Consider the following 16800-nt stretch of genomic DNA (forward strand, 5'->3'; position numbering starts at 1 on the left):
ATATTGGAACAATGATCGATATTAAAAGGTTACTTCGGTCTAGACAACAGTTAGAGGTCACTAACTTGAAGATTCAATGTCTTGTAATAAAATGAATCCAGTAAAATGGAAAAAAGTGCACTTAGGTGGGTCATTGATTATTCTCTGTTGTCATCATCGTCATAAAATCTTACATCCTAGTGTGTGTGTTCTTGAGTGAATGCGTTTTCGGTGTCTTCTCATTTTTGCTCTCAGTGACAGAGCACCACTTTGCCTTTTGCTTTCACCAGTCAAGACAAAAAGGAGATGATGAAATGTTTACTTTTTTTCATCTGAAACATTTTTGCCATTAACTGGATTTGGGATTTAGCTTCTAGCAAACGCCATACAAAACTTTCACGATTTACCTAGCATCCTGACCTTTCGTTGGGCGCGCGCGACTAAAGAGCTCACACACTTGGGAAGTGCAACAAGTTTCGCAAAAGCAACGCAGTTGCGAAAGGAAGGCAGGAGGAAGCTTCAGTCAAAGTTGCTGACCTTACCTTCACAGTGCATGAGGGACAAGAGAAGCTGAAGTACGTTTCGATTATTCCGAGTACCCGAGTTCGCGTAGGGGTTGGAAATGCCAGCACGGTCTTTTACGACACCGCGAGAAATGCCTGCACGGAATAATGTTGATGAAGAAAGTTATTCGATTTGATCGCAGAATTACGGCGAAGAATGCCCTTGGCGAGCTCGTGAAGACTATTCTAAGATGGTTGGCTGGCGAAATAGCAATGTACTGTGTTGACATTACTACAACGTTGACAGGAATATTTGCAGTGTGTGGTCTGATGTAATGACCACCCTGAAGAAGGGATTTCAATTTCAAAATAAATATTTATTGCTTCACTTGCACACCTTGTTGATAAAATATGATATGGCTTTTTAGTCCCTTGAGATTGGTTGTCTAAATTAGAAAATGAAGCCTCGTATTGGAACGTTCAAAGAGACTGGTGAGAATCAAAGAGAAAGGATGATGGCATTGTAATAGCCAATATTTCTGTCGTTTACCTTGCCACAGAACAGGATCTTACCGGACCAAACACTGAATGGAGAAATAATTAGGGGTATTTATGCTGTCTGCGAAATCCAGTAGCATAATAAGTGAACCTTGAGAACAATGCTAATGGATTTTCAGGGAATACGCGCCTTTTGAGTTTTCATCCTTGGAGGCCGCCTGCTATCGTCAGGACAGGGAAACAGATGCTGGTACAGTATTCCAGGTGAATCTATACTTGGCAACAGTTCCCAACTATCATTAAATAAACATAAAACTACGACTGGTGGGTGGAGTGGAAGGGTGGGAGAGGGGAGGTTGGAAAAGGGAGGTTCCTGGAAGTTTCTCAAGAGGCGAATTCATACATGATTGCCATCCCGCTCTTAACGATCTCACCACGACTGAACTGCCTAACGGGACAGTGCAAATGCTTCTGGGGCCGTGTAAAAGGTTACACGTGCTGATCTTGACAGCATGCGCATGCCTGCTTTCATTGGGGTGAGATCTTACTTGTCTGATACCCTGCTCTTGGAGCAGGCACGCTTCTGGAGAAGCGAAGATTAAAAGGCCTTTCCGATACAAACCAGTCCACCGTGGCTTTTGTGTCGGAGGCTGCTAACCGCATCAAAGAACCGTGACTGTAACGAACCACTTTCGGGGGATTAGTGTAAGGACTGCTTCATCAAGGTTTCTATTTTGGTCATTACTTTTTTTTCTGTCCAGTTGGTCTTCGTAAAGCTCCTTTGTGATAGGAATAATGAATTGCATCCCTTTTTTAAAAGATTCTGCTGTTTTCTAACAGCAGCGAATAAGATGGACGATAGAGACGGCAATGTCGATAATAATATTTTTGTTTCTTTAAAAGCTGAAAAGATAAAGTTCCCCCCCCCCCCAAGGGTTAAGTATTACTGAAGTGCTTTTTGAACACCGTTCACATAAAAAACAAACCAAAACAAACTGTTATAGACATACTTTGGATCATCCATGTTTATGTAAAGGATATATTAGGAGGTACAAAAAATAAACATTCATTCCTTTCTCTCCTTCTGTTTAAAATTACTCAAGATGGAGATTGGAAGAATTCAGCAGAATTATCTGTGGTCTGATCGGAAGACTACAGTTGTCCTCCGATAAGATCACTGCGTCTTTGTTGTGAATTATAAATGTTGGAAATCAAGCTACAAGCATGCACGCCACGATCTGAAGAAAGCAGCAGTGTAATTACAACACTCTCTTCGTGACAATGGAGGCCTTTCTTTCCAGCACCCTCGCCAGCTATGCTTGACCAGCACGGGCAACCAGGTTAAAAAATTGATGAGAACAACCAAACATACGCTTGCGTGCCACCCGGGACTCCATCTCGTGTGAGACAACCTACCCTGAAGAACTATCCCTGCTGTCATCTGTTTTGTTTTCCTGATAAAGCTGCCTTTTATCACCTCACTGAAAGGTTAATGACTCTTTTTCTGTGTCATCCTTTCGCGATTATTACCTCTGGAACTCCAGGGAAATCATTGTAGCGGGGAAAGGCGTTCTCAAAGGGTAAGGCAAGGAATGAAGATGAATTTTGCAGAGCATACAGTATGGTGGGGACTGTTCACAAGTGGACAGAGACCTCCTTGTACCATCACCTCGGACTGTACTGAAGTGGACTTCTGGCTGTCTGCCGAGAACAAGGATTTTCTCGGTGAACCCTTTGAAAGCCATCATTCGGAACAACAGCAAGTCAATGATGACCGCGATGAAATTCTTAATGTTCACATGAACTTGCTATTTTTTTTCCTACTTCTTCTTTTTATTTATTTTTTTTTCTTTTTCTTAAAAGTGCCCACCATTCCGTCCTTTCCAATTTTGAGCCAATAAATCAAAATCATAGCCAGCCTGTAAAACTTAAACTTCTGTACCTCAGTCAATATGGGAGCTCGCATCCTTGAGGTTTTCGTCTTAATAAAGAAACTGGAAGCTTATTAGTTCACTGTACATACTGTCCTTGCTTGCACAAGGTTCACTTTGATTCTGGGTTTGGTACACGAGGGTCACGCTTCTGCTTGCGAGCCAAACAAAGGTCAAAGCTTTTAAAGAGCTGCCGAAAGTTCTTTTTAGAATTTTCTGTCTCACTTCTTGTACTCTAAAACAGCTTTTATTAGTAAAGTTGAGGTGTGGATGAAACTAATTTTATGCAATTTTTCAAATCTTCGCATACTAAACAAATCCTATAAATATCGCTTTTGTATCACATCACAAACTTTCCCAATTTTCACGTTTTCCTTCTCGTTGCTGGAAACTTTACTCAAGAGATAAAATACCTTCGTCTTGCAGTGATTGGTTCTCGTGACCACATCGCTGTGGTTGAGCTTTTCGAGGGACGTTTCCACACTTTGCATTTGCCAAACACGCGGAAGCTCTGATCAATGAAAACATTGTCTACAGTCGTAAACTAAAAAAGAGGTCTGGAAGTAAGTCACAAATGTGAGCTGCTATCAGCTTACACCAGGCTGTCTGTCGCCTTCCGGCAGGTCGTAAACTGTGTGGTGAAGATGAATGCGCAGTCTGTCGTAACCAACGCCTGCCAGCCTGGTCTTCTGCTGGTGACATGCGCAGGTCTGCGAGACGACGATTCCTTTATCTCTGATATCCACCGACTGTTAGTTTTCTTCTTCACACTTGAGTGCACGTCAGAATGTTTGTCGCATGAAGTGTTCTTTCCAGTAATTGAAGTCGGTGGTCCTGTGGGGCAGCGGTTAGCGCTTGTCATCAATATAGCGAGGATTGGGTGCCGTGGGTTCAGATCTCGTCTCGGGCACGCTGTTCTTTCTCTGGGTGTGGTATCTTATACAGGGCTGCCTTACCGTGATAGATGAACCCGATTCAATTAAAAATTTATCAATTATTTTACTAACTGCATATATCATCAGATTTTATTCCACTGACGAGCAATAATCCTTTTTTCTAAATTTCTGGACAATGAACTCGGGGTCATTTACTGTCTGATTGTTAGAATCTTCGTACCGCAGCTTCTGTATATCCTCAGACTGGTGAAAACTTGGTCTTTAAGAACATTCACGCTTCATGGGAATGTTTACACCGGTAGCAGCACGGTAAGTGCCGACTGAGTGCAAAGCCATTAGACCGTGATCGGCCATTGCACTGGGATGTCAATGCAGTGTGAGTGGTTAATGCTACCAATTTCGCAGCATGCCAGCGAGTACAAAGAACAGATTTTGTCGGATGGGAAGGTAGTTAGTAGTTTTCTAGCCGTGGAGTTCGGATGGGGTGGTGGGAGGTGTCGAGACAATGTGTGAAAGGGGAGCACAAGGTACACAACCAGATGATAAAAAGGCTCTCTGGCTTTGTCATGCTGGCCAGAATCAGTTCCAGACATCTTTAGAGCTGTGGCGAGGTTTGACAGACGTAACAAGAGTCGCTGCTGCCATGCCATTCGTCCATAATCAGGTTTGTCATTTTATCCCTGGCGCCGACTGTTTGAAATCTTTCATTTGAGCTGCCCTCCGGGGGTCACCTCGGAGGAGGAATAGAACGGCGTTGTTATCGCCTCGGAGGAGGAATAGGACGGCGTTGTTATCGCCTCAAAGGGGGGCAATGACAGTCTGATAAGTCAGGTATGTCCAGACTTGTTGATTAGTGAAGCTGATTTTTTTTTTTTTTTTTTTTTTTTTTTGTATACAGAGCGTGAGAAGGAGAAAATGTAGCATAAGCGGAAGCGTTTCTAGTATTTCTTGATCAATTATTCCGACTCGTGAATATATTGAATGTATTGTAGTTTTGACTATTGAAGAAACACTGTTTCAGAAATCGCTTCTCACTCTCTCTCTCTCGTCACATTATCTGATGCAGCCGTCCACAACTCTATCCATCCATGATCTGTTCTTTGCTGTTCTTTTTTTTCCCCTCAAGTATTTTTTGTTTGTTTTATTTTTCTCTCTGTGTGAGCATATGTGTGCCAAGTGTACGTGCGTGTGTTTGAAATTGTGTATTAATGTGTTCATGTGTGCATAGACGCGTGTGTGCGTGATTATATTTTTCGTTTATTTACATATACATGCGCGTGTTTCAGAGTGTGCATGCGTGAGTGCGCGTGCTTGTCTGTATATGCATTGCGTGCACACGTGTGTGTGTGTGTTTGCACGTTTCATGTGAGTGTGTCTCACTCCATGTGCATGCACACGCTCGTAAGTGCACGAGTTTGCCTGTGTTGACATTCCTAGCGTCCAGTGCGGTCTAGCGCCCTCCTCAAATAAAGCTTCTCCATCCTGCCTTCACAACACGCGCCGCATCACGTCCCATCGCATCCTCTCCCCTCCCTGTCTGCTCACATCCCTAGTGTAACAAACTGACAAACTACACCACTCCTGTATCCCTCCCTTTCCCTGTCTGCAGACAGCAATTTCGTGCTGGGCAACGCGCAGGCAGCGGGGTGGCCCATCGTCTACTGCTCGGACGGCTTCTGCGAGCTGACCGGATATGGCCGAGCGCAGGTCATGGCCAAAGGATGCGCGTGCAAGTTCCTGTACGGGGAGGAGACCTCGGAGACAGAGACCAAGACCATCGACGAGGCATTGGAAAGTCAGAGGGAACACAAAACAGAGTTGCTGCTGTACAAGAAAAACGGTAAGACCCTCCCATCCTTTTTTTTTCTGGATGACTTTTACGCCTCACTGTCAAGAGTGGGATGTATGGGAATGAGAAGTGTGATCTCCCTCTCCCACCCCACAAGCAATGAGGCGTAAAGAACAAAGGTCAAAGGTCAGAAGAGCCTATGGGCAAGAGTAGAAGGGATACCGATGCAATTAAGAGAGATCAGGATGAGGCTAAACAAGATGACCTGACTGGTAATTGTCTCCAAAAAAAGAAAAAACTGTCTTAGCCACACTTGCGTATTGTTCTCTCTTTCTCAGTCTCTCTCTCTCTCTCACACACACTACCCAGTCACGTTTCGGAAGCGTGTGGACCGAATTCCTCAGTTTGTGTCATCGCTTTTCATTATATGTCATTACAAACACATTCCGTTTGAACGAAAAAGCATCAATTTGCATCAGGTTGTTTTGTGTGGTTGTTTTCTTGTCATTAGTTATCGTTAGATGGAATTCTTCTCACCAATTTTTTTTTAAATCCTATTGCTGCTGCTGGGAGATTCCAGCTGTGTTCAGTCCAAATGTTTATGGTAGCATCAACAACATCAGCGATGGTCAAGATTTCTGATGTTCCTAACAGTGTTGACAAGGGTGATTGTTGTTAATACCTGGATAGATGGTAGGAAATAGTAGAGGGAGAAATAGTTGCTGAAGCAGTCGCTGCATCTACAGGTGAAAACTACATTGCGACCGTTGTGTCCAAATGATGGTCGTCTTCATTTTAAGATCACAATTATGCCAGGCACACGCACACGTGCACTACCACATCGACTCAGTAAAAATGCCAAACACGCTGATTCTCCACTCATCATGAAAAGACATTTTTGCTGTCGTAAGAAGGAGGGGCAAAGGGGGAAGCTGAGGTTGTCCTCGGTGGAAGAGTCAGTGTGGAGTGTGAAAGCTTGTATAATGGCCAGCGAACCCTTCAACTGGAAATTGAAATGAGACTTGAAATCAAAATGTTAAAAAAAAAATACACACACACACACACACGAAGAAATCCATATCTGTCAGAAAATTCGATTTAATGTTTGTAGAATAGATGAATATTTTTTCTTGGATAGACGTGCTTTGAACTCGAGCGCACTCTCTCTCTCTCTCGGGATCGCCTGCGTTCGTGCATTTGAGATTTTCTGTCGTCTGTAAAACTTTTTTTCATAAACATTTTTTTAAAAAGAATACCTGATGTGAAATATAAGTGTCTTTGAGGCTTGAAATCCCCCGGAGGGCCTGTTTTCAAGTCGAAGGTGTTTAATGTGCTGGCAAATGCATCCCTGCATTGATGAACCGAGTGCTTACAGTGCATTCGCCAAACACAGTCGGTGCCCAGTGGACTGTAAACAAACATAATATGCTCATCTTGCAGGGAACCCCTTCTGGTGCTTGATGGACATTGTGCCTATAAAGAACGAAAAGCGACAAGTGGTTCTCTTTCTTGTTTCTCACAAGGACATCTCCAAAGAAAAGGCATCCACGAACACACAGGAGGGCTCCCACACCGACATCAACGGTAAGGATGTACTAACCGTTGGCACTCTATTTTTTTATGTTTTTAATTTAGTGATTAGTTAAAAAATGTGCACACAGCAAAAAAAAAAAAAAAAAAAAAAACATTCAAACTGTAGTTTCATTTTTCCCTGGTTAACTATTCCAACACACTCTCCTTACTTCTCCTCAGTCAACCTTATCACATCTCAGACATTTGCTGTCGTGTCGGCTGAGATGACAATTGTCTCTGTTCAAGAAGCTACACGTAGGGAAGACTGAGAGAGAAAATCGCGAAAGGATTTTTGTGTATTAAAGTCCAGGCTTTGACATCAAGACGACACATCGCCTTATTGACAGGAAATGAAGATGACATTCATGGTTCTCTTTATGATAACTAGTCTCTAAGATAATGCCGTTAGAGTATTTTTTAACGTCAGGATCGGAGAAGAGGAAGAAGACAGAGTATCTTTCATAGAGACTTGCAAATATTTCCTTTTCTGGAAATCCCAGGTGTGCTAAATCCGTTTATTTTCGAGAGCATTCACGATGGCACTAGCGGTCTGTCTCGCGGACCTTTCATCACAAAAGAAAACGAATCAGCGGCACCTTTGTTGGCTACACCTATAGGTTACCAGACAAAAGTTCGTCTTCGGAATGAAAAATAAGCTGTCTGTAAATACTTACATTTAACAACAAAAAAGAAGGAAAAAAGAAAAAAAATTAAGAATAAGAAAGTTTGTTTAAAATAATATAAAATAAAATTTTTAAAATACGACAGTCAGCCATCGATAACATCTTTAACACCAGAGAATTAAAGAACTCGCTAATAATAGAATGACAGATGAAAATTTACATCATATGCGTAGAAAGGAAGAAGAAAATCGGAGTTCTCCGAACATTTGTCGTTTCAGTGTGTTTGAAGATAAAGAGATATATCATGCAACAAAATGCAACAATCACACTGACTACCGGCCAACAAAACACCACAAGGGACACAGGGCATCATTAGCTGCTGTAACTTGAGAAGGAAGTGGGGAGGCCGTGAATGACAAGTGAAGGAAATGTGAGCTGGCATTAAAATGTCATCTCTGTTCCCTAATGGAAATTATTAGTATAAATCTATGAAAAAAAAGCGTTCACAGGTTTGGAAACCATGCCAACAGAAGCATACCCTTTACCATCTGCGGTCATCTCCCTCTGACTGTTGACATTGCTGTCCGTGGAACATGCGAGTGTTTGCATGTCTGAAACAGATGCGATTGAGGTTGCAAAAACTTGTCATCATCTTTAAATCAGTTCTGGCAGCTTCCAAGCAAAACGTGTGCCACACAACACGGTGCACCTAAAACAGTAGACTGGCATTTACTCCATTAATTTCCTGTTTGAAAATGTTGATTGCTAAATATAAAACTTGTTATTATGCCACAACATTTAAGGCTGGCGTAAACACAACATTTGCTTTTTCCAACAGTTTAGAGGTTTGAAAAGTCTTAAAATAAGCATTTCCTAATCATACTAGTATGTATCGAAAGATAAACTCCCAGCCACCCATCATAAGAAATACAAACAAATAAGCCAAACACCCCAGCAGAGCAAAAACAAATTAAAAACTAGACGACATGGCAAGAATACTTGAAATTCCAGCCGAAAATTTCAAAGAAAAAACGCAAGCAAATATAATCATACTTTTACATTAAAAAAACTGAAATACAGAATAAAATTGCTCTTGTCGTTGAACTTAGGTTATCACCGATCGATGTTATCAAATTTAATAAACTACACAAGGATTTTGCATATGAAAGGGAACAGAAAATCCTGAATTGTAGCTTCAGAAAATTCTAGAAACTTTTGTTTTTTAAGAATGATAATTTCGTTTGTGGTATTTGAGTTCCCATGGTGGCGCTAGGTACGCGCCTCATGAGAAATTAACTAATTAACTGTTGAACTTCAAATAATCTCATTACTTACCGGAAACTTGGAAAAGGACACGGAGAACAGTCACTTCGATTTTGTCTCACTGTTAGAGATTGTTTGTAGCTTCATGTTTGGCTACATTTGTTCATTAAAAACATAGATTTTTAAAACAGTATTTAACTAACAATATGATAATTAAACAGAATAGACCACACAATGTCATTTGTCTTCTTTTCTATAGTTAGATTGAATAGAAAGCCACATAGAAAAAGTGGAAATAATGTAATCCCCGACTCAAATGGTGACCACAGAAATCCCAACCTTCTGCAAATCTTACAATTGTTCAAGATACTTAATCCTCTGGCACTAAAACGAATGGTTCATAGGCAGGGGTCATGAGATTATCTCAACGATAAGTTAGTGCAGGACAAGACTTCTTTAATTATTTTTTGTATTTATTTCACGCAATCATTCTGAAGAATAACCCAGCAAATTCCATTAAGCTGCTTTTTCCCCCATTACAGACTGTGGTTTAGTGGCGTCTGAAAGTACTTCCCCGAATTAATCTGGAAAAAAATGGAGAGAGCAGTATTGCCGAAGCTCGATGTCGTCTATCCAGTATTATGTGAAGTCTTTACGATTGGGTCAATAACGGTCATCATAGGTCCAGGAACTTAAAATAAATGATAGCGACTATGTTAGAACTTACGCACGCACGCTCACAAAGTGGCCAACGGCTAAAATATGATCACGAGCTTGTATTACTGGACTGCTGGCAAACGATTTTTTCCAAAACGAGGCATGAGACTACAAAGCTTCCGGTTTAGTCACATTATTTGTTTAGGCTCGCCGAGACTAACAGCGGAGAACTTCGCAAGAGGCTGTCTTGGAAGACAGACAGCAATCCATCTATACACATCCATGATATCATCGCGAGACAACAGGCCTGTGGAACGCTTCAAGCAGCATCCAGAACAAATGTCCATGCTCTTTACAGCACACAACGATATCCCTCATTACAGTCCTCGACCTCCACAGACTCGCCTCGCCTCGTCTATTGATTCCTCTCTTCGTTTCTTCCTGTCGTGTCTGTCTCTTGGTCTCTTTGCAGAGAATTCTCAATGTTCCTAACAGTTGCTGTCACAGAACCCTGTACCTTGCGAAACCCACTCGCCTCAAAGGACAAAGCAAAAAAACAAAACACTGGATTTGATGCAAACCTTTTGGAAAATGATTCATCACCGATATACGGTCTGAAGAAACTGCTGGAGGCGCGTGTTCTGGAGGTCAAAGGCACATCGCACTTCCTTCGCTAGTTTGTTTCCTTTTTTTCTTTCAGTCGTCACTTGACGACAGTATTGATCTTCAGGATCTTATTTTCGTGATTTTTTTTTTTGCGATCAGAACATGCACCTTATGGCATCATGCATAGCGGCTACTCCAAACCGGAGCAAAATCAAGCCTCTAACTTGTTTTTTTTTACGAATAATGAAATTGAAGTAAGCTGAACCACAAATTGCGGTGCGAATAAACAGATTTATCACGCTTTTGTAGCCAGTGATGTGTTTGAAATGAGAATTTAAAGAAGGCGTTTAAATTTGATCTTCAGGAGCTCCGACATTTTCTCCACGTTTGCCGGTTCTGTGGATTTTCTACAAGCAGGAAGGCTGGGTCACCTTCACCTTTCCTGCTCCTCTTCGAAGACAGGATTTTAAAAAAAATAAGTTTGGAGGACTGAAGAGGGTAGATTGAACACCAGTCACGTTCAGTTCCATTTCAAGATGGATTACCCGTTGTTGTTAGGCCAAGGGTCATTTCAATAGCTTGGATTTGTAAAAATGGGCTGAACTTTTTTTCCTAACTACTGGGTACGTCAAGACCTTTAATTCAGTTTAAGCCAAGGATATTCTGCTTAAAATATGTAAATGTGTGTATTTTTCCACTGGTCAACAAATTTTTACAACAGTCATGTTACTGAAATAAAATGAGTCATTTCTTATCAATTTTTATGTGTCCAACACGAATATTCATTTCTTATCAATTTTTATGTGTTCAACACGAATGTGACAATCAAAATGAAAAATTGGCTCTAATTTTATTTTTTTTTAATCCGCTTGTAATCTGCAATAATTATTGTGTACATCACGAAATGCACGCTAATAGCAACCGACCTGTGGTTAATACTTGTAAAAAAAAAATCAGATCATGGACTATGTCTTAGATATTTTGTCTGCCTCTGTACAGCTATTCAGGAAGAGAAAAATGCACGTGTGTATGTAGTATGTAGTGTGCAAAAACTAATTAACTTTAAAAACAGAAAGTGTGGCACCTAGATTGCATGATTATAGACAGAAAACCAGACAAAGACATCTGTCTGGTCGTAGATATGGATTCTAACTGCCACATTTTGTCTTTCTCTCTCTTCTCATATATGTTATTATTTTTTTATTACCATAAGAATTTTTTTGTTTCACTGTAGTTTGATTGACTCTTTCACCTTTCCATCCTCTGTTCTCCAGACAACACCGGCAACGCCATGGAGAAGGACGACTCGGACAACTCCAAGTCGGATGAGGAGGAGGCCAATGAGATGCCGGAGAACTACAACTACTCCAGGCGCCGCAGCCGCGCCGTGCTGTACCACATCTCGGGCCAGCTCAACAAACAGAACAAAGCCAAGAGCAAGCTGCAGCAGCTGAACAGGGTGAGCAGTCATCACACACCATCGTAACATTGAGGTCCACACAGCGACCCTCCGCTTCCTGCTTAACAACACACCGTGAACCTGGGAGGGGCTGGAGCCTGGGAGGGGGAAAGAAGATGTAATTTGAAAACGTAGTCGTTTTAAACTCAAGATGCTAGTGATTTCTAGAGTATTCGATTTCTAAAACTTACAGATATTTCAAGAAAATTCTAGAGGTAAACAGAGACTAGTGGTAAAATTACTGGACAAATTCTTTCCTCGGCTCTGTTAAAACAAAGGAGGATCTTTACCAAGCTTTTCACAACAATGTTATGTAATTCTGTCGCTCGTAAAACGAAAGTATGATAATGATCTGGTGGGTGGTGGTAGTGGATGGGAAGTTGTAGAAAAATTCAACAAAGATTGTGTTTCCTTCGTCGGCCCTAATTGCTGATGAGAAGCATCGCAGCTCAAGTGCGGCAACCGATGCACACGTGAAATCACCAACCTGAACACAACAAAGGTTATCTTCCCCAAAGAAACGCGATGGTGTGGCGCCACTGGCATGTGTACACCACACTGGCGTCAGACAGAAACATGTTCTGTCAACAAAACACAAGACACTTCTAAAGGCCCTATCATAGAGCCTATACTACCTTAGCTTCTATTCTTCCATTCTGACATAGCTGCTCATAGGTTTAATAATTGTTAACAATTTTTGGTGTAAACAGCATTAAAAAAAGGGTTTTCCCCACACTAATAAAAAAAATAGAAAAGCGAAAATATATTTTCCAGACCGCTGTTGCAGAGATTCCTTATTGTTTACTGAGTACACATTAACTAACAACATATTGTGCCGCCATCACAGTTATAATTCTGAGAAGTTGAAGTGACCACTTAAAAACTTGGTTGCCCTCGGCTGACCTCTACGTCCAACTTTTATTTTTTCCTTCACTTGTTTGCTAAGTTCGTTCAAGCGATCCAAACGGTCCTGTGGGAAGTGGCTGGTTATTGATGTCAAAACAAGTTAAGGGGAAAACATTTGACCTCACAGACTGTTCACATGGGATTGCCGTTCATTTTAACTGCTTATCGCTGTACTTTTTTTCTGTACTATACATTCGGTTACAGCAGGAAAATAGAAGGTATCCGAAGTTGTTGGGGTGGGAGCGGTAATGGGGGAGTGGCGAGGAGATAAACATTTTATAGCACGATTAAGTAGAAACAACATGGGAACCAGTTGGCTTTGTGTCCGTTTATACTTTCTTAACAGAAGTTTAGATTGACATAAAAATATGCCCTGTGTGTTCAGAACTTGTTCTGCAAGTTTAATAGTCCATTGGTGGTTCTTGAAAGTTGTATTTTGTTTATGAATCTTTTATCAATAACATTTCACATAAACAGCACATACATAAACCATGAATGCATGCACACGCGCGCACACACAACGCGCGCACAGACACACACCGAGGTAACTCAACTAGACATATTCCGCATATGGATAGAGAAACTTGACCAGTCACAGACCTGGCCATTCTCCGCTCTTAAGCCGAGAGAATTAAACACCAGAAGTTATATTATCATAAAATTACACAAAATAATCTGAATTTCATCTGGTTGCATAGAGATGGATAACTAACTCGGCTAGTAACCTTGAAACCCAAAATTTTCTTCAAAATAATTAATTTGTTCTTCCTTTCGCGATCTTTTCTTCTGTTCCTATCTCACTTATTATCTTTTTGACCTATCATTCTGTTTTATGCCTTGCGTTTGTATTATAAATGTGTGCATATATATTTATGTGCATGTGAGTGTGCGTGCGCACCTACGTGAATTTTGTTATTTTTATGCATTTCGTGGAGTCCAAAACTCTAGATATACGGTTTACAACTTTATTCTTCGAAAAATAAACTATATTTAAATGCAATCAGGTAGGTGGAACACGGGAGGGGCACGGTTCATTATCACACAGTCGAAGCCACCAGAATCCCAAACATGGAGAATCCCATGATTGCTTATAAAAAAAGTAAGTTGATTGGTGGACATTGCTTATCGTTTGCAGCTGGGGTCACAAATGCCCGAATACAAAGTGCAGGAAGTGAAGAAATCCAAGCTGGTGATCGTGCACTACGGAATCTTCAAGATCGGGTGGGACTGGCTCATTCTCCTCTGCACTTTCTACATCGCCATCATGGTGCCTTTCAACGCCGCCTTCCGGAAGCAGGGCCGTTATAAAGACTTCATCTACATCGACGTTGCTGTGGAGCTACTGTTTGCTATAGGTGGGCGGCCCCACGGTCGCTGTGGACACAGGCACCCGGGGAAAACAAATTATTTCTCTCACAGATAAAGAGACGGGATGAGAAGGGATCGATCCCTTATTTTCTTTTCTTGGCGTGTGTTCGTGTTAATGTCCTGTAACATCATTATGTCATAACAGTTCATTGTGTTCAGAAAAGTCTTTAATCTCGCATTATCTCCATTTTCTTCCGGTTATAACTGAAGGTAATTTTTACCTGGAATTGATCAACATTAAAAGAGGGAGGAGGGAAAGATAGAGACAGATAACAAAAGAATATAAAACAGAATAATATGGTAAAAACAAACAACAAACGTTAACATGTAATGACAGTCCCTTTTTAATATTATTATTTAGGTTTGGGAGGGGAGAGAAAATCGAACAAAACAATGCAGCATCCAATTATTTTGGTGCTCATTGATAACAATACATTTGAAACAAAAACTGTTTGCAAAATTCGAAGCCCAGAAATTGAAATCTTATATGGTAAGATAAGTCAGGAGAAAATATAAAACTTCACTTATATATTTTAGTTCCTTTGTTTTTCATTTAATAAAACGGTGTTTTTGTAACACTTATGTAGTGTAGTTTCTAGTTTAGTTTAGTTTAGTAGTGTAGCTATGTATGCAGTTCTTAGCTTAATTTAAGTTTGTTATCTTGCACATCTTGCCTGTCTCTGTTCTTTACATATTTTATGTTTCTCTCTTTTCAGTAATGTTCTCGTGAATCTGTTTTTTTTTTTAAGTTGTTTTACGAGGTTGATTGCTCCCATTTTCAGTTTTTCCTCCGCCTGCAACTTGTCAACATTTCTAGCCTTCTTTTCAGTCTCTCAACACTTTTGAGACGACTGCATGAAAAGGGGCAGATTGTCTTTTTTTCTCTCTATTTTTTGGTGATTTGGGGGCATATGGCGGAAGAACAACATCCATGCGAGATAATTTCGCCCACGCTAGGGTGGAGTTATCGATCCTGATGATGGCCTCTTGACTTGACCCCCTCCCCCCACACACGCACATATTTTTTTAATTTCTAACCAAAACAAATAAGACAATCGGTAACAACAACAAAGGAAATACCAAAATACACTCATTCCATAAGACATTCGAAGGATAATTTTTATAAAGATGTGGCGTGGGCGTATCCTTAGAGCAAGCGAATTATTTTCAAAAGTCCCATTGTCGGCTGTCTATATAAATTAAGAAATATGTTACTTCATTTCAACAGACTTTCAATTGTCTGTGTGGTTGTGAAAATATGCTAAGTCTTTTATTCTTTTTGGCGTTTCAACATTTAACTGTCTGTCTCTTTGTTTTATTGTATGTGGGAAGATTTTATATATATAATGCAATATGTGTAATGTCATGTTGTGTCTTTTTGGTTGATGATGATGATGATTGATGATGATTACTTTGCAGACATTGTCCTCAACTTTCGCACCTCATTTGTCAACAAGAACGGCCAAGTTTGCTATGATTCACGCCTGATTGTCCTCAACTACATGCGTGGCTGGTTCCTGCTGGACCTTCTGGCTGCGATACCCTTTGACCTTCTGTATGTCTTCGACGTGGACACAGTGAGTTAGGCTGCAGCAGGTGTCTTGTTGCTCTGTCGTTCTGACCTACCATGGTGTGTCCTCCTTCGCTTTGTTGTGTGTTTTCTACCGTTGTTGTTGTCGTCGGCTGTTGATTTCTGTGCGACACTGTTGTTAACGCAAGCTGTTGTGTTACTTGTCACTCGGAGTTTGTATTTTTAGAAACCCATGCAGTAGAATCGATCACCTTTAAATTCTGTTGCTGATTTACTCCAAAAATAACAAGGTGCGTGCGTGCGTGCATGCTTGGGTGGTGTGTGTGTGTTTGGCGTGCGAACTGCGCGTGCGAGAGACCACGCCTATTATTACGTAACAGTTGAGTGAATACTCGTTAATGCCTTGAGAAGATCCCTTACACCTGCTTTTTATTAAAAAAAACTTAGATGAGGCTTTAACAGTTCTGTAATATTTTCCTTTCATTGCAGATGCATTGGCAGGTACATTCTGATTTGCGCTTATGTGGCCTTATTATCACATTTTACCTTTCTTCCCCTGAGCGACACACACAACCTAGCTGAGAAATTAGTTTTTACGGGTGTCAGGGACAGGTGTTTATAAAGCTCGAGGGTACAGAGAGATAGTTTAGGACAATCTCACCTAGGTCCACACATTTTTCTATTGTTTTTCTATTGTTTTCCTTCCTAAGTCACGATCTCCACCAACTCCGGCCTCCAAGCATGTGTAAAAGTTTCTTTGTCTTTTCGTGCCTGTGCACTGGTCGGAGACTTCATGTGAGTCTGTGACTTACTTTACGTTGCGATCCCGTAGTGGTGCTACGTCGAGCCTGTTACGTTGTAACACACAGTAGTGCTTCACAAACTGCTCTAGCTTGCCCTTTCTATTGTTTTTCCTTTCTAGCCTAGAGAAGCAAGTTTGCTTTTTCCTTTTTTATCCATTGAGCTTAATTTGCGATACGCCCGCATGTTCTCTGAAACTAATTTTCCGTTGAGAGCCATCACATTTAAAGAGGAAAGGAGAAATAAGAAGCTTTGTTCTTAGTCTTTGTCTGAAACACCTGACAGTTCTGGTAGAACAATTGTTGGACTGCCGCTCTAATCTTTGTCAACTCGAAGCTTCATCAAAAGAGAATGTACATAATACCATGTCAAAAGAATAGAGATTGAGATAAGAAATAAGTTTCTGTGCTATTGGCAT

The 16800-nt window shown here is 40.9% G+C and overlaps 1 protein-coding gene across 8 annotated transcripts in view; it reads left to right on the plus strand.

The window, feature by feature from the left end:
- Nucleotides 1-16800, plus strand: part of LOC112569142 (potassium voltage-gated channel subfamily H member 8-like) — a 91803-nt gene that overhangs the window by 63662 nt on the left and 11341 nt on the right. For 5 of the 8 annotated variants that reach the window (XM_025246845.1, XM_025246871.1, XM_025246889.1 and 2 more), the window contains exons 2-7: nt 5417-5647; nt 7037-7180; nt 11592-11776; nt 13818-14037; nt 15470-15627; nt 16071-16082. In XM_025246845.1, the coding sequence (XP_025102630.1) occupies nt 5417-5647; nt 7037-7180; nt 11592-11776; nt 13818-14037; nt 15470-15627; nt 16071-16082 (950 nt within the window). Of the gene's footprint in view, nt 1-4267; nt 4472-5416; nt 5648-7036; nt 7181-11591; nt 11777-13817; nt 14038-15469; nt 15628-16070; nt 16083-16800 lie in introns of those variants that run through there. The other 3 variants (XM_025246862.1, XM_025246880.1, XM_025246894.1) reach the window with 2 other exon arrangements.

Source organism: Pomacea canaliculata, linkage group LG1, assembly GCF_003073045.1.
Source record: "Pomacea canaliculata isolate SZHN2017 linkage group LG1, ASM307304v1, whole genome shotgun sequence".
Taxonomy (NCBI): Eukaryota; Metazoa; Mollusca; class Gastropoda; order Architaenioglossa; family Ampullariidae; genus Pomacea; species Pomacea canaliculata.